The sequence below is a fragment of the Pleurodeles waltl genome, chromosome 7, assembly GCF_031143425.1.
Source record: "Pleurodeles waltl isolate 20211129_DDA chromosome 7, aPleWal1.hap1.20221129, whole genome shotgun sequence".
Classification (NCBI taxonomy): Eukaryota; Metazoa; Chordata; class Amphibia; order Caudata; family Salamandridae; genus Pleurodeles; species Pleurodeles waltl.
The window spans coordinates 1402788009-1402811765 of record NC_090446.1 but is presented as its reverse complement, the minus strand read 5'-3'; the positions used below and the strand labels follow the sequence as shown (position 1 = coordinate 1402811765).

The following is a 23757-nucleotide window of genomic DNA, read 5'->3' as shown; positions in this document are numbered from 1 at the left end:
GCCTTGTCACTCATTGCCAACCTACCAAGGGTTGAGCTGGGTTTAATTTATTGAGACCTAACTGGACCTAAGTGGAGGTTAGTGGCCTATTGCTAAGTGTAGGTACTTACCTGCCCTTACCAAAAATCCATTTTCCAACATCTTTTTCTCCCATTTATTCAGTGGTCATCAACTAAATCTCTCCCAGCTTGTAGGGAATATTGGACATCTTATGGCTCATGGATTCACTTATCAACTACTGAAATGTCCTGAACTGCAGAACTTATTTTGGCTGCCATGGTGATTCTCGCTACCAAGAGAGGACATATGTCAAGAGTTTTCTTAAGGGCACTTTACCTTCTTGCTTGTTACACCCATTGCTTTTATTCATCTATTATTCCAAAGACGTGATTTTGCTTCCTCACACAATAAAAAGCGGCTGAATGCTGTCAGTCAATAATATTGTATGTGTGTCTTGTTTCAGATTGGTGAAGTTTGATTTCTTTCCCATTGGTCAGTTTGGTTCTAGGCTTTATAGAAGTGTTATTTTCCCCTTTTACTTACCTGCGGCTCTTTGATTAAAGTGAGAACGAAAAGCATAATTCCCGCCTCCGTGTCTTTATAAAATCGAGACTTCCCTTCAATAAGAAATGAGGAAAATCAACATTTCTTCACTTCAATCTCAACCTTCGTCCTTTGTGGAGGCTGCAGTGCCCTGACCCCCCCCCCCCCCCACCCCCATCCCTCCTCCTCCCCCCGCACAGTAGAGGATAGGGAGCAGCTGGGTAAATGCTGGACAATTACATGCCTGGACTCCACAGATTCTTTCCAGGGCATGCTGCTATAATTATCCTCTTCATTATCGGGCACCTGACAGCCCACGCTAGTCCCAAAAGATGATAAAAATGGACTTCCAGAATGTTCCACGTGACCACCGTCGCAGAAGAAACCAATCGAGGACGAGGCTGCAAACGCCGCCATTTCAAATGTCTGCCGAGCATATTCTGCTATGAACAAAACACCTTTCAACATGTGGTTCACAAGGCACTGTTCAATCACTCGTGCCTTTGACTTGTAATGTGTTCCCTTAAAATAGACCCTGGAGACTGCCAGCGCTGCCATTGTTACGCGACTTGGCCTGTCTGCAGACATCTTCCTCTGTGGGTGATGACTGCACAAGCAGCAGAAGTGCGATAACAAGCACAAAGATCAGATGAGTCATGGCAATCACGTGATGGTCGATGCTGGGCAGAACAGAGGAATCGTGCACTGTCCAGCACACGCACGTACAATGCTCAATTCTGTCACTAGGTGGCAGCAACGTCCTATTGGTGAGCGCAGAACGTTACTTTTTCATTTGAAAATCAATTGACTCTGCGCAAATACGGAGTGTAAACAGAAGAAAACTGTGCATTCGATCAGCACTTGACCTATGCCCCTCATGAAATGGAGACGCTGGGGTAATTACCACATACAACCGTTCATTAAGATGTTTCTGCCGGGAATGCAGTCACGCTTCTGTGATTCCGCGCAGAGCCTCTCTCTGCACCCCCGCATACACACACACCAGCTCTAGCTGTTTTTCGACTCTTTTTTCAAATAAAAAAAATATAAATTCTTGAAATGTTAAAACGCAAGCAAGATAGTGGAAGGCAGGTTTATGAAATTATTGTGGCAGGGCAGGCCGTATGAGCAGCTTCGGGAGTGTTCATTGCAATGTTCGGCCTGTGGAATAATCTGGCCAACATACCCCACACCCACAAAAATACCGGGTAATAGAAATATTGCTCAACGGATCCCTGCATTCCCATAATCTAATCCTAACATATCTGGAACACCAGTGATATCAGTATAAATTTTTTATTTATGATGCGTTACCGAAAATGTTATTTAAGTGCAGTTTTGTCCAGGGACATGGCAGATTTGTTTGTGATCATGTTTCGTTTTTATTAGTGCTGGGGAGTGAAATCCGGACTGCTTGAGCGGCACACAAAATGAATCGATAAAATAGATATTAGCACACACAAACATTCGAAAAGAGCAGTTGCATAGAGACACGGAAGCTTGCAAGGCACCTTTAAAAGGGCCTTTTCATTGAGAACAATTTTCTGAGAGTACTCCTTAAAGGGTCAATGCTTCTGAGAGTGACGAGAGAGAGATCTGTCTTTATGTTGCAGACATGTGTACTCGTCCATCTAAAATCTTCAAACTCCAGATAAAATGTGGGCTTAATGCCTTCTTCGTTTCCCCCGCCACCTCCTCTTCCGCTCGTACAATATCACCCCCTCCCTAAACCTCGAGCTACTCAGGAAGAATTAACAAAGTGAAAGGGCATCCGACACTTTGTTACTCTGGGCCTGCCCCTCCAGCCCCTACGCATGAATTATTGCTGAAGCTCGGGCCCCCGGGCCCCTATAACTTAGAACATATGATGAGCGCGACGATGGTTTGATTCGATGAGTCCTAGGTTGTCAAGTATGAAATATTTACAGAGCAGCTCGTGCTCCGAGACAAGATGTCTCCATTTGCAGTGTTTTGAGGCGCAGGGTTGTCAGATGAAAGCAGCCTGGAAGTTGTTTATTGCACTTAGGGAGGGGGTCAGTGAGTGAGCTCTACCTTCCCCAGGAGGGCTTGGAGGCGTTTTGCCAAAGGAAAGGACTCAGAAATATGAAGCCAATTGATTCATTTTACTGTACAACCCAATGGCCCAAATATATTAGCTAAAATACTTAGGTTTTAAAAGAGTTCTGGAAGGAACCTCACTAACTATCCCAGTACTTGGGGGTCTGCATGGCACCCAGGAGCACTGGCCCTCTGCTCCAGCAAACCAGGTGTGTGTCTATTGCAAGTGCCCCTCCAGCGGGGCTGGTTGTGCGTAAGGCCGCATGGATAGATCATTTCTCAGCCCATCCAGCCTTAAAAGCATCCCTGGCTCCCAACCAAGTTATGATTACTCTGGTATTGATGAGGGGGGGACACAGTGCTCTAGCCTTGGGCCGTCATCTTAAAGAGTATTCTGTGGAGTTAGCCCTTCCTCAACTCCATTGAACGCATTATATAGAACTGAAAGCTAGCAATAGTTGTTGAACTTTTTTCTTCCAAGAGTCCCCAGTAATGGAATGTGGTGACGCCAGGGAGGGGGAGTCATCTGGCAATCCTACAGAAAGAAGTCTCTGTAGGATTACCTAGGGGGATAAACCTGCGGGCAGAAGTTCCACTTGGTTAGCTGCTGTGATACCTTCCCCTACACCTGGCTTTGTAGCCAACCGAACATAGGATGCTAGGATTAGCAATCCAGTACTCAGAGATTCTCCAAGTAATGCTATATTTGTAGTAATAGCATGATTACTTGGTACAGTGACATCATTAAACATTCGTGGTATTACTGAAAAGTCACTAAAAAGTGTAAAGAAGGATATTTTGTTATTTAACTTACAAACGTGTACTGCGTTCCTATCTGGGCAAACCCTGTGTATGTGTAATATCACTCTGAAGTTATCAAAAAGTCTAAACAGGGTTTTTTGTCAATTAACTTACAAGCTTTCACTGTGTTCCTATGCAGGATAATACTATGTATATGTAATACTACTGTGAAGTTATCAAACAATGTAAACGGGGGTCTTTTGTCAATTAATTTACAAGCTTTCATCGTGCTCTTATCCAGGAGAACCCCGTGAGTGTGTAATACCACTGTGAAGTTATGAAGAAGTGTAAATAGGGGTCTTTTGTCAATTAACTTACCAACTTTCATTGTGTTCCTATCCCGGAGAATCCTGAGTACGGGGCTCTCAGCAGAAAATCCCTGTTTGAAAGTGCTTTGGAAAAAAAGCCCATACTTCTAGACTCCTTAGAAATTAATCCCCTGGTTGAATGTGTAAGACTGAACCATTGGGCCTGTGGCATGGATCCTTTGATACTGGAAGACCATGTTTCCAAGATTTAAAATCAGAAGTTCCATTTCAGGACAGTTCCCATAGCTCCAAGTGGCCTCTGGTTATATGACACCTCCAGTCAGTCACATCCTGTGGAGAACCCAATTCATACTGTGTGAACTGTATTGCTGCTTTTCCCATTAAGTTATTGGTCAATAGGTATTAGGATGTGGGGTACTGCTGAGGAAACGCCAGGACTGAATCAAGGAATATAAAACAGCATGCCACAACTTTGCTGCTATGATTCTCAGGTAAACAGACCGTGTGCAGGAGGCTTAAACAAGGCTTTGTTTGTTGTTGGGCTTTAAGACTGAAAGGCTATATGGTTAAGAAGTCCATGTATACATGGTCATCAAGTGGAGGTCTAACTACGCACAGTGCTTAATTTGTAAATAAAAACGTGCGGATGCTTAAATCTCTCCTCTTAAACACGCGGCTGCTGCAATTTAATGTGCACGCAGAGAATACTGAGGTAGGGTAATCCTGAAGGCATCTCGGGCCTCTTCAATCCATTTACAACCACTCACTGCCCTTCAGCTAACTCTTGCAAAGTCCTGCTTTCTCCCATTGTGACGCTTTTTCGTTTTTCTCTTCCTCCGTCTTTCCCACATGTGTCTTTTGCTCGCAGCAAATGCTTGAGGCAGAAAAATAAGTGCCGGCCGTCAAAAATAAGTGCCGGTACCCGGCACCGGAAACAACACGCGCAAATTAAGCACCGACCATGCAGGAATCTAAGCAGAGCTTCATTTATAAACAAAGAGGTAGGAGCAGGGGCGGAAACGTTTTCTTAGGAGCCAACTGCTGCCACTGCTGAATGTCCGGGTTGCTATTCCCTGGCTGCTTAGTCTTGAATTCACATCATGCCTTTATCTTCCATTACTCTGAAGTTCCCCCCTCTTTATGCCAGTGTGGTAAATTCTTTTTAATCCCTGCGTTGTCTCTCTGTCGCTTTTTGTCGTTCCTGCCCTTGGTTTGTCTTTCTCCTTCCTGGTCTGACTCAAGGTCTGGGTTAAAAATGAGTGCTAGTGCGGACTACCTGTTACTACCAGCACCAAGTAAACACTGGCTCTAAGATGGGAGCATAGAGTTGGTGTCAGATGTATAAAGTGAAGGTCCTCCAAAGCTGGATTCCTGGTCAAACATAACTTTTCAAAATAAGAACTTTTGATTGGATAAATAATCTAGAGTTGAGGTAGAAATGCTCTATTTTTCTAAACTAAGAGTCAAATGAAAGTTAGATCTTCCAAGTGAGGATCATTTAAGGGCAACTGCGAGAAAGGAAGCCCGTGTTTGAGACAGGGGTCGTAGAGCACATCTCCGGATGTCCCTTTGTGCAGGGCTCTAAGAAGGACGGCCCCTCAGTGTATGGACTCCTAGACACAAACTCTTATAAGGGTGCTCCGAGATTAGAAATTCATGCTTTATGTGCTTTATGACAGGAAGCCACATTTAAGGTTTCTCTTGAAAGTCCGTTTCTTTTGGACTTGGAGTTGTTCATGTTTGCAAGGTTTTGAGACAGGAAGTCAATTTGCTGCGACAGGAAGCTCTTGTTTGCATACATACTGTATCCTGAGACAGGGAGTCCTTGTGTGACTTTTTTGAGACAGAAAGCAATTGTCTGCAATATTCCTGATCAAATGTTACCGCGACTGGCCTATGCCTCACTACACAACAATTAGGCATTCATATGTCGATCCACAGTATCCCATATGTGTATCTGGTAGGAGAATGGCGCATTCCACTAAATCAACTCACCCAGATGTCCATATCCAACGATTCCAACCCTGACCTTCCTTTGGCCCGACATTGCATACACTGCTCACAGACCTGTAGGAGAAGATCAAAAGGGCTCAGTTCAATTGAACATGAGGTTACAACTACCCCACTTAAAAACGCTAATGTACCAAGTATGAAGTATAACTTTTCAAGTTGTGAAGGTCACAAAAGGTGCACGTTTAATTTTGTGTAGCCCTACTGACCCATATCCTTCACAAATATTCATGGAGTTCTACTTCTTCTTAAACCTCCAGCGACGCAAACTATGGGCCAGATTTAAAATACCCCTCTGCCACCGGAGCATCACTTTTTGTGACCCTCCGGTGGCGCTGTGCACTGCACCATTTTTACAAGGTTGCGTTAAGCCACTTTTTGTGGCTTAAAACCAACTTGTAAATACGGCACTTCAGCACTTAGCATGAAAGAGGTGTGCAATGGGTGTTGCTGTGGGCATGCCACAGCTACAACCCTTGCATTTTGATGCTGCCCCAGATTTACGAGTTTTCGTAAACCTGAGGCAGTGCCAAAATCTAACGCTACTCCATGGGTGGTGTTGGCATGGCGAAACGAGGAGTAATGCTTTCATTTCTCCTAATTTTTTGCTCTTTCTATGTGTGCCATATTCTGTAGCACACATAGAAAGAGCAAATCACCATTTAAGATTGTTTTTGTACAGGAAGGTCTCCCTTCCTGCACAAAAACAATCTCCCCCGCAGTGCAGCCATGGCTGCGTTGGTGCTCAGCAGCAAATTTAGCACTGGCACAGGGGGCAACACAGGTGTGCCGTATTCTATTAAATACAGCACATTCCTGCATTGTGAAAATGATGGAGCGTGGCACTGCCAAATGTGGCGCAGCATTGCTTCTGTATTTTGTGACTTGGAAGCAAAGCTTTCTTATGGAATCCAGACAAATTAAAAAAGTTGCCCATAAAAGGCAAGCACATTTATTGCTTTGTACATGGGGCAGGCAGATTGTAGCACATGGTATGATTAAAGGTTGTTTTTCAATTTGATAGAGAATTGGCTTTTGAGGACAACAGAGTGACAGAGGACAATAACTGCTAGTATTGGCCTTATTTTCAAACATTGTAGTGTTTGAACTTCTCTTTCTCCCTGCTTAATTTAAAAAAATCTACCCTCAATAGATGGAATGTTCCAATAACTTTACCTGTTCTACCTGGGCTATACACTTCAATAAAATCCCATTCTCTTGTTATAGGCACAAGAGAGGTTTTGAGGCATGGGCAAAGTGGGCAATTGCTCAGAGCCCCCACTAGAGACGTTTTAACGCATGGGCAAAGTTGGCAATTGCCCAGAGCCCCCGCCTTACAAGCTGCCCCCTCCCCCCCAGGAAAATGAACCTTTTATCTATTTGACCTCTGTCTATCCTATTTTTCTATATAAACACCTCTCCCTCTCTGCCTACCTCTACATTGGATCTGTCGATCTACTCGGTGTCATATTGCATTTTTTTGGGGTCACGGCCAAGACATAGTTCAACTGATTTTGTTTGACCCTTTTAAAGATTAACATTATTTAGCATTGGCTGGTATCATGTGGGCTTGAATTAGCAGGAAATGGGTAATACAAGTAAAAGTTGTTTTGAACGGGGGGCCTGTTAGAAATGGGGTCTTTGGTTGGCAGTCAGGTTACCCCCTGTCCAAGCAAGGACCCTCACTCTAGTCAGGGTAAGTCACACACAATCCAAATTATCCTGTGCCCACCCTCTGCTAGCTTGGCACTGAGCAATCAGGCTTAACTTAGAAGGTAACGTGTAAAGTATTTGTGCATTAAATCATACAATAACACAATATAGCACCACAAAAATACACCACACAGTGTTTAGAAAAATATATAATATTTAGCTGGATAAATGCAAGTCAAAACAATTAAAGATGCAATAAGTAAATGTTGAGATATCACTGAAAAGTGATATGAAGTGTCTTAAGTCCTTTAAAAGCAAACAAAGTTTATTTCAAGCACAAAGTACCTTGTTTGCCTGAAAAATCTACGCAAAGAACCACAGAGGAGGAGAAGCGTGGAAACAAAGGGGTGTGCGTCAGTTCCTCGGGCCGCATACGGCGATGCGTTGTTTAGTTTTCATGCAGGGACGGCTGTGCGTTGATTTCCGGTGCTCGGTCATGAATCCTCTTCGGGTTGCAGGGTTTTCAGACACCCCCGGGACGGTCAATGGATTTCCTGTGCTGGCAGGACGAAGTCACAGGAGCTGCGTCGATTCAGTGGGCGTTGCGTCAAATTTTCTACCACAAGGCAGGCGCTGCGTCTATTCCTCTCTGGAATTTGGGCTGCATCGTTTCGGTTCGGCTGTGGGTCGTTCCGGTGGGCCGTGCATCGAGTTTCCGGTCGCTACGCTGGCGCTGCATTGATCTTCTCATTGCAAAGTCGGTCTGCGTCGTTCCGGATCAGCGTGCGGTGCAGGCTGTGTGTCGTTTCCGGCAGTGTATGCGTCAGATTTCGCCGCACAAGGAGTCCTTCTTGAAGAGCTGAAGTCTTTTTGGTCCCGAGACTTCAGCGAACAGGAGGCAAGCTCTATCCAAGCCCTTGGAGAGCACACAGCCAGAGACCAGCAAGGTAGCAGGGCAACAGCAAGGCAGCAGTCCTTCACAGAAAGCAGTCAGGTAAGTCCTTTGGGCAGCCAGGCAGTTCTTCATGGCAGGATGCAAGTTCTGGTTGCAAGTTTCTTCTCCAGGAAGTCTCTGAGTTGGTAGGGGCAGAGGCCCTGTTTATGTACCCAAATGTGCCTTTGAAGTGGGGGAGACTTCGAAGAGAGGCTTAGAAGTGCACCAGGTCCCCTTTCAGTTCAATCCTGTCTGCCAGGGTCCCAGTAGGGGGTGTGGCAGTCCTCTGTGTGAGGGTAGGACCTCCACCCTCCCAGCCCAGGAAGACCTATTCAAAATGCAGATGTATGCAAGTGAGGCTGAGTATCCTGTGTTTGGGGTGTGTCTGAGTGAATGCACAAGGAGCTGTGAACTAAACCCATCCAGACGTGGACTGTAAGGCACAGAAAAATTGAAGTGCAGCAAAATGCTCACTTTCTAAAAGTGGCATTTCTAAAATATTACTATTAAATCCAACTTCACCAGTCTGCAGGATTTTATGTCACAATTATGGCCATAGTAAATATGACCTTCCTACTCCTTTCAGATCAGCAGCTACCACTCAAACAATGTATGAGGGCAGTCCCAATGTTAGCCTATGAAGGGAACAGGCCTCACAGCAGTGTAAAAACGAATTTAGGAGTTTTACACTACCAGGACATGTAAACTACATAGGTACATGTCCTGCCTTTTGCCTACATGGCATACCTTAGGGGTGTCTTATATGTAGAAACAGGGGAGTTTTGGGCTTGGCAAGTACTTTTAAATGCCAAGTCGAATTGGCAGTGAAACTGCACACGCAGGCCTTACAATGGCAGGCCTGAGACAAGGTGAAGGGCCTACTGAAGTGGATGGTACAAGCAGTGCTGCAGGCCCACTAGTAGCATTTAATCTACAGGCCCTGGGCACATATAGTGCACTTTACTAGGGACTTATAAGTAAAGAGTCTGTTAGACTTTTCATCCTTGGCGTGGTCTCCCTTAACTTTTTGCCTCTGTTCCCCAGGTTGTTGATGTGTGCTGGACTCTGATTTTGCTGTTTTTGTTACTCTGGGCACTTTACCACTGCTAACCAGTGCTAAAGTGCAAGTGCTCCTGTTTAAATTATATGTAAGTGGTTCATCCATGATTGGCATATTTGAATTACTAGTAAGTCCCTAGTAATGTGCACTAGAGGTGCCAGGGCCTGTAAATCAAATGCTACTAGTGGGCCTGCAGCACTGGTTGTGCCACCCACATAAGTAGCTCTGTAATCATGTCTCAGACCTGCCACTGCAGTGTCTGTATGTGTATTTTTACACTGTAAATTCGACTTGGCAAGTGTACCCACTTGCCAGGCCTAAACCTTCCCTTTCCTTACATGTAAGGCACCCCTAAGGTATGCCCTATGTAGCCCCAAGGGCAGGGTGCAGTGTATGGATAAGGTAGGACATATAGTAATGTGGTTTATATGTCCTGACAGTGAAATACTGCCAATTTCGTTTTCGCTGTTGCAAGGTCTGTCTCTCTCTCATAGGATAATATGGGGGCTACCTTTAAATATGATTAAAGTGTAGATTCCCCTAGAGAAGAGATGGACAGGTGGAGTTTGGGATCCCTGAACTCACAATTTAAAAATGCATCTTTTAGTAAAGTTGATTTTGAGATTGTGCGTTTGAAAATGCCACTTTTAGAAAGTGAGCATTTTCTTGCTTAAACCATTCTGTGACTCTGCCTTGTTTGTGGATTCCCTGTCTGGGTCAGTTGACAGTTGGGTTGTTTTTCACCTCACACCAGACAGTGACACAAAGGGAGCTGGGGTGTGATCTGCATTCCTGATTAGCCATCTCTGCTAGGAGGGAGGGGTGGAGTGGTCACTCTCATCTGAAAGGACTGTGCCTGCCTCTGACAATGCTGTCTCCAGCCCCCTGGTGTGTGTCTGAGGCCTTGCCTGGGCAAGGCAGGATTTCGCAAGAAGGTGTGAGTCCCCTTTGAAGGAAGGTGACTTCAAAGACTAAAATGGGTATAAGAAGGGCACCCAAACTTACAAACTTCAGAAACACTTCTGGAATCAAGGGGAACCTCTGCCTGGAGAAGAGCTGATCGCTGAGGAACAAGTGCTGCCCTGCCTGTGACTGTGCTTTGTGGAGCTTTCCTGCAGTGCTGCTTCTGCCAGAGTAAGAGGGCAAAGACTGGACTTTGTGTGCCTTCCATCTTGAAGAAGAAATCTCCAAGGGCTTGATGTAGAGCTTGCCTCCTGTTGTTGAAGTCTCAGGGATAGCAAAGACTTCTTCCTGCCAGCACCTGGAGTCTCTGGAGAGACCCCTACTCTGCTCTGTGGTGCCCTTCCAGTTCCTGGGACCCTGAAAGGAGAGGCTGGCAGCCTAAGGACAAAAATACACGCACCGCGCACCGTGCGGAGAAAAGATCGACGCGAATCCGATCGCGGCTGAGAAAACGACGCGACGCCGGCTCCGCAGCTGAGAAACGACGCCGCTGGAGACGCGACCGGAGAATCGACGCCCGGAGCAGGAGAAACGACGCGCAGCATCGCTGACGAAGGCTGAGAGATCGCAACCAGCGCCGCGGGACTTCGGACCGTCGCGTGGCTGGCTTTTTCGACGCGCCTCGCCGAGCCGAGCTGTTTTCGACGCATATACCCGTGCCGGGTTATTTTCGACGCACACCGCCCGTGCAGGGTTATTTTTGCCGCAAACCAGGTACATTTTCACGCTAGCAGCGCTAGTGTGGTGTTACAACTACCTAAAGACTCTTTTTATTTTAAACCTTTAAAAAATCATAACTTGACTTGTGTATGTTGGATTTTTGTCGTTTTGGTCTTGTTTTGTCTAGATAAATATTTCCTATTTTTCTAAACTGGTGTTGTGTCATTTTGTAGTGTTTTCATTAAGTTACTGTGTGTGTTGGTACAAATACTTTACGCCCAGCACTCTGAGGTTAAGCCTACTGCTCTGCCAAGCTACCAAGGGGGTAAGCAGGGGTTAGCTGAGGGTGATTCTCTTTTATCCTAACTAGAGTGAGGGTCCTTGCTTGAACAGGGGGTAACCTGACTGTCAACCAAAGACCCCATTTCTAACATTGGTGACCAGCGGTCGGGATTTGGACTTGTATTTGTACTTGACATACAGTAATTAAGTGTACACTACTGTTTTGATCTCAGACCACTACGTGACCACATACTACTAGTCTTGTGATTTTTGTTTTTTACTTGGACTGTTTTTCTCTGCATTCAGTTTCTTTTTTTTCGCTGATCCCGGGATTGACTTTGCTGAAACTTCATTTGAGAACTTGCTTTTCTGTTTTTGGAACTGTGCATATTTTTTTTTAACCTCTCATCATGTCTCAGTCTGGAGATGCCCTAGCTGAAACTGCTTTTGATTTGGAGAAATTGGAGAGCTACAAGGTGGCTCAGTTGAAGCAGTTTTGTAGGAATGTTGGCTGTCCCATTGAGAGCTCATCCAAGAAGGATGAGCTGCAAAAGGCGCTGAGGGCCTGGGTGACAGCCAAAGCAGCTGAGGGGCACACAGATGAGGAGCCAGAGGGGGAAGAGGAGTTGCAAGTCACTCACACTGATGTAGTGGGTGGGCCTGCTATGTCTCAGGGGAGAATCTCTAGGGCAAGTAGCAGTGTATCCTCCAACGGTCTGACACCTGAAGAGTTGCAGGACAGACAGGCAGAAAGGGAGTACCAATTGGAGCAGAGAAGGCTAGCCCTTGAGGAGAAGAAGATAACAATGGCTCATGAGCTTAGCTTGAAAGAGATAGATCATAGAAACCAGTCCAGTAGGGATGGTGGCAGCAATTCTACAGTGCAGCCTGAGAGAAGGGTACACATCCCAAAAGACCTTGTGAGGGATTATAAAAGGGAGGATGATATCTACTTGTGGTTCAAGGGTTATGAGTCAGCTCTCCACATGAACCTGGTCCCTGAAGCTCATTGGGGGGCAGCCCTGTGGAAGCATTTTGAGGCAGAGGGGAGGGACACACTGACGGCCTTAGGGGATGCTCAGAGTCTCACCTACCCTGCCATGAAGGAGGCCTTACTTACCAGGTATGGTCTCACCCCTGAGCAGTACAAAGAGAAGTTTAGATCCTACAAGAGAAAGGAATCCCAAACATGGTTGGAATGTGTTGATTCTTGTTGCAGGTCACTGGATGGTTGGGTGAAGGGCAGTAAGGTAAACACGTATGAGGGGCTTTACAATTTAATTGCTTGGGAGCACTTGTACAGTTTATGTTTTCCAGAGCTGCGCCAGCACCTCATTGACAGCAAGCTGACTGACCCCAGGAAGCTTGCACAGGAAGCGGACCGCTGGGAGAGCACCAGGGTCCAAAAGAGGTATGGGGGAGACCACGCCAAGGGTGGGCAGGGTCCCTCTCAGAAGAAAGGGGGGGGTAAGGGCAAACAGGATGAGTTCTCTAAAGGGCCCCAAACTGATTCCCAGGGTAAGGATTCCCAACCCCCCAGTGAAAAGAGGCCATGGTTCTCCAAAGGGAAGCCAATGGCAGGTGGTCCCCTACGTAAGTGCTATTCATGTGACCAGGTGGGTCATGTGAGGGGGGACCCCAAATGCCCCAAAAGTACACCGGCACCCACTGGTGCACCGTCCCAGGGTTTGGCCAGTGTAGCGCTTGGGGAGGAGTTGGTTTCAGGTGGGTGGGAACCAGCAGAAATGACCCTTGTCTCACTAGGGGACAGTGAGATGGTCCAGAGAAACCTAGTGCCTGATAACACTAAGAAGTACAGGCAATGGGTGACCATCAATGGACAGAGGGTGGAGGCTCTGAGAGACACAGGAGCCAGTGTGACTACAGTGAGGAGTCACCTGGTGTCTGAAGAGCAGATTGATCCCCGGGTACTTCACCAAGTAGTTGCAGTAGACAACTCTGAGCGCCTCTGCAGAGTGGCGCAGGTTCCCTTTGAATGGGGGGGGGTCTCAGGTTCCTGGAAAGTAGCTGTGAGTCCAACCATGCCTGTTGATTGTTTGCTAGGCAACGACCTGGAGGATTCCCCTTGGAAGGAGGTGGAACACAGGTCTCACTTGGAGATGTTGGGTCTGCCTGGGTGGGTATGCGTATCCACCCGGTCTATGGCAGCCAATCAGGGTAGTCAAGAGCCCCTGGAGCCTGAAACAGTGGCCCAGGGGACCGCCAAGAAGAGGAAAGGCCGGAGGCGCGGGAAACCCGCCCCAGAAGTTCCCACGGTCCGGGAGGAGGCAGAGCCTGAGGGTGATGCCCCGGAACCTACAGGGGAACAGGTGGCTGAACTGGGGGAGGTCCCTGAGCTGTCGCAGTGGCAGCAGGAAGGGGGACCCACCAGGGAAGTATTCTGCACAGCGCAGAAGGAGTGCCCTACTCTTGAGGGACTGCGGCAGCAGGCTGCAGCCCAGGCGGCTGGCGGGGCGCCAGGTACTCACCTGATTTATTGGGAGGATGGCCTCCTGTATAGTGAGCCTAAGGTTCCTGAGCCGGGGTCAGCTCGTATGCTGGTGGTACCCCAGGGCTTCAGGACCTTCCTACTGGGTTTGGCTCATGATGTGCCTTTGGCAGGACATCTAGGGCAGGACAAGACCTATAAGAGGCTTGTCTCCCACTTTTACTGGCCCTTGATGAACAAGCAGTCAGCTGCTTATTGTAGATCTTGTCAGACTTGTCAGGCAAGTGGCAAGAGTGGGGGGAAATGCAAAGCTCCCCTCCAACCTTTACCGGTAGTCAGTACTCCCTTTGAAAGGGTAGGAATTGACATTGTGGGGCCTCTGGATCCCAAGACAGCCATGGGCAACAGGTTCATCCTGGTCTTGGTGGACCATGCCACACGGTACCCAGAAGCTATTCCTCTAAGGACGGTCACCGCCCCCGTGGTGGGACGTGCCTTGATGGGGGTTTTTACCCGCATGGGGTTCCCCAAGGAGGTAGTATCTGATAGGGGTACAAACTTCATATCCACTTATATGAAGTCTCTGTGGAAGGTGTGTGGGGTAACCTACAAGTTCACCACCCCTTACCACCCCCAAAGTAATGGTCTGGTTGAGAGATTCAACCGCACCTTGAAAGGCATGATTCAGGGCCTGTCAGAGCCCTTGAGGCGTAAGTGGGACGTCCTCTTGCCATGCCTTCTGTTCGCTTACAGGGAGGTGCCTCAAAAGGGACTTGGCTTTAGCCCCTTTGAGCTCATCTATGGCCACCCTGTGAGGGGACCGCTCAGTCTGGTGAAGGAGGCTTTGGAGAAAGCTCCTAGTAAACCACCCCAGGATGTATTTAGCTACATGCTGGCACTAAGAAACCAGACTGCCCGCTTCAGGCGTCTCGCTCAGGAGAACCTGGAAGCAAGCCAGGAGGACATGAAACGGTGGTACGACCAGAATGCCACTCTGGTTGAGTTTCAGCCTGGACAAAAAGTGTGGGTCATGGCACCAGTAGAGCCTAGGGCTCTCCAAGATAAGTGGACTGGGCCTTTTGAGGTGGTGGAAAGAAAGAGCGAGGTCACCTATCTGGTAGACTTGCAATCCCCCAGGAACCCCTTGAGGGTCCTACATGTCAACCGCCTCAAACCACACTTTGAGCGAACTGAGCTATCCATGCTCCTAGCGACAGATGACGGGGTGGAGGAAGAGAGTGAGCCTCTTCCTGACCTCCTGTCTGCAGGAGAGAAAGATGGGTCTGTGGAGGGAGTGATCCTCTCCCCCTCCCTGACTGAGGAACAGCAGAGGGACTGTCGCCACGTGCTGGGACAGTTCGCCTCACTGTTTTCCCTGATCCCAGGAGTCACACACCTGTGCACACATGATGTGGACACTGGGGACAGTACACCTGTTAAACATAAGGTTTACAGGGTGACTGACAGGGTGAGGGCTTGCATTAAGGAGGAAGTCTCCAAAATGTTAGCCCTAAGGGTTATTGAGCACTCCAGCAGTCCTTGGGCCAGCCCAGTGGTCTTGGTCCCAAAGGCTACTGCTCCTGGTGCCACTCCAGAACTTAGGTTCTGTGTGGACTACCGGGGTCTCAATGCGGTCAGCAAGACTGACGCACACCCCATCCCCCGAGCTGATGAGCTCATTGATCGGTTAGGAGCTGCCCAGTACCTCAGTACGTTTGATTTAACATCTGGGTACTGGCAGATTGCCTTAACTGAAGGGGCAAAGGAGAGGTCAGCATTCTCTACCCCCGATGGGCACTTCCACTTCAATGTGATGCCCTTTGGAATGAAGAATGCCCCTGCCACCTTTCAGAGGTTGGTCAACCAGGTGTTGGCAGGACTGGATGAGTTCAGTGCCGCCTACCTGGATGACATTGCTGTGTTTAGTTCCACATGGGAGGAACACCTGCAACACCTCTGGAGAGTGTTAGAGGCCCTGCAGAAGGCAGGCCTCACTATTAAGGCGAGCAAGTGCCAAATAGGGCAGGGTTCTGTTGTGTACTTAGGACACCAGGTGGGGAGTGGCCAGGTGGCACCCCTACAGCCTAAGATTGACACGATTCTGGCTTGGGAGCCTCCCAAGACCCAGACTGAAGTGAGAGCCTTTTTAGGTCTCACAGGATACTATCGGAGGTTCGTTAAGGGATATGGTACCATTGTTACCCCCTTAACTGAGTTGACTTCTAAGAAGCAACCCAAGAAAGTGATCTGGACAGAGGCTTGCCAGAACGCTTTTGATGCCCTGAAGGCTGCCATGTGCACAGCACCGGTGCTGAAGGCACCTGACTACTCCACGGAGTTTGTTGTACAGACAGACGCCTCAGAGCATGGTATTGGAGCAGTACTCTCACAGCTGAATGAAGAGGGCCTAGATCAACCCGTAGCCTTCATTAGCAGAAGGTTACTACCCAGGGAACGTAGGTGGAGTGCCATAGAACGTGAAGCGTTTGCTGTGGTCTGGGCACTGAAGAAGCTAAGACCCTACTTGTTTGGGACTCACTTCCGAGTTCAGACCGACCACAGACCCCTCAGATGGTTAATGCAGATGAGGGGTGAGAACCCAAAACTGTTGAGGTGGTCCATTTCCCTACAGGGGATGGACTTTACGGTGGAACATCGACCCGGTACAGAGCACGCCAATGCTGATGGTCTGTCCAGGTTCTTCCGCCTTAGTGATGAGAACTCCCATGAGGTTGGGTAGTTGCTCCCCACTTTTAGCTGGGGGGGACACGTGTTAGACTTTTCATCCTTGGCGTGGTCTCCCTTAACTTTTTGCCTCTGTTCCCCAGGTTGTTGATGTGTGCTGGACTCTGATTTTGCTGTTTTTGTTACTCTGGGCACTTTACCACTGCTAACCAGTGCTAAAGTGCAAGTGCTCCTGTTTAAATTATATGTAAGTGGTTCATCCATGATTGGCATATTTGAATTACTAGTAAGTCCCTAGTAATGTGCACTAGAGGTGCCAGGGCCTGTAAATCAAATGCTACTAGTGGGCCTGCAGCACTGGTTGTGCCACCCACATAAGTAGCTCTGTAATCATGTCTCAGACCTGCCACTGCAGTGTCTGTATGTGTATTTTTACACTGTAAATTCGACTTGGCAAGTGTACCCACTTGCCAGGCCTAAACCTTCCCTTTCCTTACATGTAAGGCACCCCTAAGGTATGCCCTAGGTAGCCCCAAGGGCAGGGTGCAGTGTATGGATAAGGTAGGACATATAGTAATGTGGTTTATATGTCCTGACAGTGAAATACTGCCAATTTCGTTTTCACTGTTGCAAGGTCTGTCTCTCTCTCATAGGATAATATGGGGGCTACCTTTAAATATGATTAAAGTGTAGATTCCCCTAGAGAAGAGATGGACAGGTGGAGTTTGGGATCCCTGAACTCACAATTTAAAAATGCATCTTTTAGTAAAGTTGATTTTGAGATTGTGCGTTTGAAAATGCCACTTTTAGAAAGTGAGCATTTTCTTGCTTAAACCATTCTGTGACTCTGCCTTGTTTGTGGATTCCCTGTCTGGGTCAGTTGACAGTTGGGTTGTTTTTCACCTCACACCAGACAGTGACACAAAGGGAGCTGGGGTGTGATCTGCATTCCTGATTAGCCATCTCTGCTAGGAGGGAGGGGTGGAGTGGTCACTCTCATCTGAAAGGACTGTGCCTGCCTCTGACAATGCTGTCTCCAGCCCCCTGGTGTGTGTCTGAGGCCTTGCCTGGGCAAGGCAGGATTTCGCAAGAAGGTGTGAGTCCCCTTTGAAGGAAGGTGACTTCAAAGACTAAAATGGGTATAAGAAGGGCACCCAAACTTACAAACTTCAGAAACACTTCTGGAATCAAGGGGAACCTCTGCCTGGAGAAGAGCTGATCGCTGAGGAACAAGTGCTGCCCTGCCTGTGACTGTGCTTTGTGGAGCTTTCCTGCAGTGCTGCTTCTGCCAGAGTAAGAGGGCAAAGACTGGACTTTGTGTGCCTTCCATCTTGAAGAAGAAATCTCCAAGGGCTTGATGTAGAGCTTGCCTCCTGTTGTTGAAGTCTCAGGGATAGCAAAGACTTCTTCCTGCCAGCACCTGGAGTCTCTGGAGAGACCCCTACTCTGCTCTGTGGTGCCCTTCCAGTTCCTGGGACCCTGAAAGGAGAGGCTGGCAGCCTAAGGACAAAAATACACGCACCGCGCACCGTGCGGAGAAAAGATCGACGCGAATCCGATCGCGGCTGAGAAAACGACTCGACGCCGGCTCCGCAGCTGAGAAACGACGCCGCTGGAGACGAGACCGGAGAATCGACGCCCGGAGCAGGAGAAACGACGCGCAGCATCGCTGACGAAGGCTGAGAGATCGCAACCAGCGCCGCGGGACTTCGGACCGTCGCGTGGCTGGCTTTTTCGACGCGCCTCGCCGAGCCGAGCTGTTTTCGACGCATATACCCGTGCCGGGTTATTTTCGACGCACACCGCCCGTGCGGGGTTATTTTTGCCGCAAACCAGGTACATTTTCACGCTAGCAGCGCTAGTGTGGTGTTACAACTACCTAAAGACTCTTTTTATTTTAAACCTTTAAAAAATCATAACTTGACTTGTGTATGTTGGATTTTTGTCGTTTTGGTCTTGTTTTGTCTAGATAAATATTTCCTATTTTTCTAAACTGGTGTTGTGTCATTTTGTAGTGTTTTCATTAAGTTACTGTGTGTGTTGGTACAAATACTTTACGCCCAGCACTCTGAGGTTAAGCCTACTGCTCTGCCAAGCTACCAAGGGGGTAAGCAGGGGTTAGCTGAGGGTGATTCTCTTTTATCCTAACTAGAGTGAGGGTCCTTGCTTGAACAGGGGGTAACCTGACTGTCAACCAAAGACCCCATTTCTAACAGAGTCCAATTGGGTATGATCCAATGTTACCATGTTTAAAGGGAGAGAGCATATGCACTTTAGCACTGGTTAGCAGTGGTAAAGTGTGCAGAGTCTTCAAACCAGCAAAAACAGTATCTAAAAAGTGGAGGGAGGCAGGCAGGCAAAAAGTTAGGGGTGACCACCCAAAGGCTGTCAGGTCTAACAGGCCCCAAAATATGTTTTGCCCTGGGCCCTCAAATTCCTTAAGATGACATTGATAGGCACTTGTCTGTGACTTGAAACTATAACAAGTGTAGAAGGTCTCTATATACCCTTGGAATTGGTTATAATGGTATAGTAAAATGTCTGGAATCTCAGTATGATTAGAAATATTTTTTCATGTGTAGCAAACTGGGCTTCTCTGCAGATGCCCCTCCCCACACTTTTTGCCCCCATTTTGCTGCATGATGCTGTTGTTTTTGACCTGTTAGTGTACTGAGGCCTGCTAACCAGACCTCAGTACTTATGCTCTTTCCCTTAAACTGTATATAGAATTGCATAGGCCAATTTCCAAGGACGTTACCACTGCTGCAAGTCCCTAGTAATTGGTACCAGTGGGACCCAGGGCAAGGGTGGTAAAGGGGCCACCAGGGCTGCAGCACTGATTAAGCTAAACTGTGTGACCCGAGTAAAAGTGAGATTGCAGAGCTGCCCAACTCTGCCACAACATGTGTAGGCAGAGTCCCTTTACTGCCCATAGTACGGGTCAGTCACCCCTAGGTAGGCCTCCTATAGCCTAGGAGGCAGGGTGCACTGTGCTATGAGTGAGGACATATATGCATGAGCATATATGTCCCAGTGACAGCATTTACAATGCAGTACTACCACGAATAACCAGCGGTCCATAGGATAACATGGGCATGAGACTGTCATCCAGCTGGCTGTGCTAGGACTTCCACAGGACGGAGACAAAGGGCCTGGGCAGGCAGGAGGTCACACCTCCTCCCTCTCAGGCTGGCTAGTGTGAAAAGGCTTCATCCACCCTTGAATCATATTTACTTGTCCCCCAGTGGAAGACAAAGACCTTCCCACCCTGTCCAACCTGACAGGTGGGAAAACTAGCTATGCAGGAGGCGTACTCCCACAAAAGGCTAGCCACACCCCGAGGGTGTGCTAAGCAGTGGGTACATCCCAAAAAGGGTTCTGCCATCTTGGTAACCCTTAGGTTTAGTGGATTCTGCGTAGAAACGTGACCCACTCCCTCAGGAAGTGGTCACCACATGGGCAGGCTAGCCACGGGGGCCAGCAGCCCATTGGCCACTGTCCACCTCACCCTTAAATGCCCTAAAACCAGGTTTTAAGGGACCCCCTTTCACCAGAAAGTTAGATCGTATTTGCAACGAAGAAGAGGCACAAAGAAGAAGCGGTCACCAACAACAGGACCTGGACTCCTGCCGCAGCATGAAGAGAGGACACAAATGTGACCTACAGAGACCATCACTGGAACTGAGTGACCAACATGTGTCCTAGGTGAAAGCTCATTGGTCCCAGCAAGAGGGACTCAAGTGGACACTGAGAAGTCAGTCCCCTGTAAACTGCAGCGTGCTGAAGTCAAAGAACTGCAACCCAACAGGCTGCCTGTGAGTGAGCCTAAAGAAACTTAGTGTCCAGCATCCATAGAGTGGGAGAGAAGACCATGCCAAGTTTTACGTCTCTTCTCCCAGGCAGACGACTTCCAGCCGTCGAAGTACCAGTGGATCACCTTTGAAGCTACCAAGGCTTGTCTGTCGCCAATCCAGAAACCGATGGCCACTCAGACATCACCAACTCCCAGCATAGAGACCAAAATCGGCAACGATCCCTCTCCTGTGGTTGTGCAGCCGGATGAGAGTGACCTCAAGAGGGGAAGCACAGCATCTTTAGCGCAACCAGCTTCTGTGATTGACAGCTAGAAGCCTCCTCTTTACCCGGAGCCCCCAGATGTGGTGTCAAACTTCCAACTGTTGATTTCTGGTCCTGAGCCCCCAAAGACCTCTACATCCAAAGAGTAGAGCATGTGTCCACCCCTAAGTACCCAGTTGCCAAGTAGTGCAAACTCACCAGCTGCTGCGAACCTGTCAGCACCAAGAACAGCCAAAGCACTTCTGCGCCTAGACTCCCTGGGCAACGTAATAAGAATATGACTGTTGTCTGTTGGTCTAGGGCCCCTCAGAAGCTTAAGTCCAGGTGGGCTCCCCAGAACTCACCTTGCAAGTGCCCGAGTGCACACTTCGATTTCCTCCTTTGACTTCAATGGAAGCCACTTAAACAGTGCAAATATCCTATTTTCTACAGCTTCTAAAATTCATAACTCCGGTTGTGTGTAACTTAAAAAGTAAATTTTGGTGTCTAAATTCATTTAGAAATAAGCAGCTTTATTTTTTCTAAATTGGATTTGGATTTATTTTGAGTCATGTCATTTACTCATCGTCCATGTCTGTATGGTGAAATGCTTTACACATGTTCCTCTAGGTAGCTCTCTGCCATACTATTAGGACTGAGCTAAGGTTTACTAGTGTGAACCGAGGTCCACTACTGGGTAATGTGCTAGTATTACATGGTAAGACTCCCCAGTCATACCACATAACACTGCCACCTTGCTACATCATGTGACAGAAAATCGGAGGTATAAAGAGCCCAGGAAACCAGAAATGATTACCAAAAGCACCAGTCTAACATGTGCAGTTCCTTCTTAGGGACTATGTCGGAAGGAAAAAAACAAGAGTGAAAATAAGTGCTTACAGAACATAAGAAAGCTTACACTGAAGCAAACTCTAAACAAGCACTGACAAAACCAAATGGGTTCACATTTTGGCTTTGTCAAAGCAAACCTGTAGCCTTTGCCCTTATTTTTTTGCTAATATTCCTCAATTGCTGAAAAAAATGGTTATTGCCAGTGCTGAATGCATTAGCAAAAAAAGCACAATGAGGTGTATGTGGGCATGTGTGGTGATGCATCAGCACCCACTGTCATCATGCTACAGTGGCCCTACCATGATGGCTTATGTGTCTACAAGTGTCACCATGCATGTGAATGAATTATTCTTGAAGCAGTGGCCACCTTGTTTTAAATTTGCTGTTCAGAGATGGTAGATACCCATTTGGGGACAGTAAGCTAAAAGAAACAAAAAAGTGTGCCAAAGCGCAATTTTATAAAGGAGCTTCCCAACAACAAAGTGCAGCTACTGAGCCCTGAAAAAAAGTGAATATGGCAGTGGGGCAGCATATGTCTACCAGTGGTTTTAAAGCTCTTAGAGAAACTAGACCTTAACTGTGAATTATTTCCCAAAATGTACAATTCTGAAGTAATTTACAGGATATTTAGCTTCTCTAAACAAATGAAAAAGTCAGTGCTGAAAATTCCTTCACAATAAGGATGCTGCTCCCACTCCCAGAGCATTAATCAGAATACCTGGCAAGCTCTTTCTTGCAGGTCCATTCTTTATACAAAAATCTACCATTGAATCCTTCCCAGTGTGTGAACATAACATTTCTAAATGCAAAACACTGTCTCAGAAATCTATACCTTCCCACATTGTATTTTATTTTCTTTCTTTATATATGACGTCTTAAAGATACTCTGTATTGTCAATGAATTACAAAAGAAAAACACATTTTAGAATATACAGTTTTATTATTATTATCATCATCATCATTAGAATGATGATGATGATTATTATTATTATTATTATAATAAGTAAATCTATAAAATCATTGGTAAAACATTCAGGACTAACAAATTAGAAACAATATATTACATCAGAATAAAATTGAAGCCTATACTTTCATACATACAATCTCAAACTGGATTTTGAATTCTTCCGATGAACTTGAGTGGATTTAGGGAATACTCAGATCGATTTAGCCTTTGGTATTTGATGGGATTACACTGTTTTTAAAACTTTATTAGCTCATTTGCATTTTCTAGCTACATGTCTTCAGTGTTTAATCATTCTTCACTGCAAAGGTTCTAAACCCCAGTGACTGAAAGGCAGGAGTTAGTAATGTCCCTTCTTCTTTATTCATGCTGCCATAATAGCATATATTATGGGCCAAGGTTTCAGATTTATACGGGAAGAGCCTGCTGTGGCCTACATGCGAAGGGGTTTTTCATTGATGTTTTATCTCCCCAATGCCAAACTGGCCAAAAGGAAATGCAGTATAGTAATTTTTAAGAATCAGTGAGAAGTCCTCCTTCGTTCTGGATGCAGTCGTCTTTGAATATAAGATTCTAGTAAAGTCCTATAGTGCTTCAGTGGCTGGCATGTTCTGGTGTCAAACGTAGAGAATCATTTGCAGTGCAAAGGGTCTTGCGTTTGCTTGAATTAAAGCTATTAGCGTTGTAAATTCCTAACTGGACTTTACTTGCCACATAAATTGAAAATAAAGAGTAAAACAATTGACATAAGCAAGCCAATTCAAAGCACCACAGCCGCAATAAGCATGTGCGTGAAGGAGAGACACAAAAGGAAAAAGAAGTTTGCTTGCAGTCAAACGTATCGGCAAACGTGCAATTATCCATGTAACAGGGTCGATGGCCAAGGCGGTAACAAAACTGCCCCAAGGAGGGACAAACATAAAGCATTTACCAATGATAACAAAGAATTTTTGAAAAGCAAGCCCATGAACGAGTGATAGTGATGGGAGTGCAGTGGACGTGAGCCACAGATAGATGACAAAAGGCCAGAGATCGACCAAAAAAAGCAGCATGCATTTGCCTGTTTAGTATTACCTGGAAGTGAGGCAAAGGGAGAGAGGATACCCATGCTACACACATTTGTAAAAGATCAAAACTCGGGAGAGTATTATGTTGCATTTGGATGCTTTATAACCCCTTCCTAATTTCCATCTATAAATTTGATTTTAACAGACCCTGATATGGATATATATCTTCGCCAGATGCCAGAAACATAGCATACTCAATGCTGATAGGGTCGGTTGTTTAATCAAATTTAATTTCAGTTAAATATGGGCTGCTGAGATAGTAAAGGGAAGGGCTAAAAGCTGCTTAAACAGGTAGTATTGAATTACAGCCAGTTAATCATAGCTTCTGGGAGTATCAATCAATCAATAAATAAGTTTATTCGGATGTATATTAGCATCCATAAAAGTACATAAAAACATACAGTAGAAATCATAGCAGCAAAGATTTAAAATATAAAATATGTACAATAAG

At 46.7% G+C, this 23757-nt stretch overlaps 1 protein-coding gene across 2 annotated transcripts in view; it reads right to left on the bottom strand.

Moving 5' to 3' along the window:
* Window positions 1-23757, bottom strand: part of ASPDH (aspartate dehydrogenase domain containing) — a 118029-nt gene that overhangs the window by 82330 nt on the left and 11942 nt on the right. For both annotated transcript variants that reach the window (XM_069201003.1, XM_069201004.1), the window contains exon 2: window positions 5667-5738. In XM_069201003.1, coding sequence (XP_069057104.1) covers window positions 5667-5718 — 52 coding nt within the window. In that variant the 5' untranslated portion in view covers window positions 5719-5738. The remainder of the gene's footprint in view (window positions 1-5666; window positions 5739-23757) is intronic.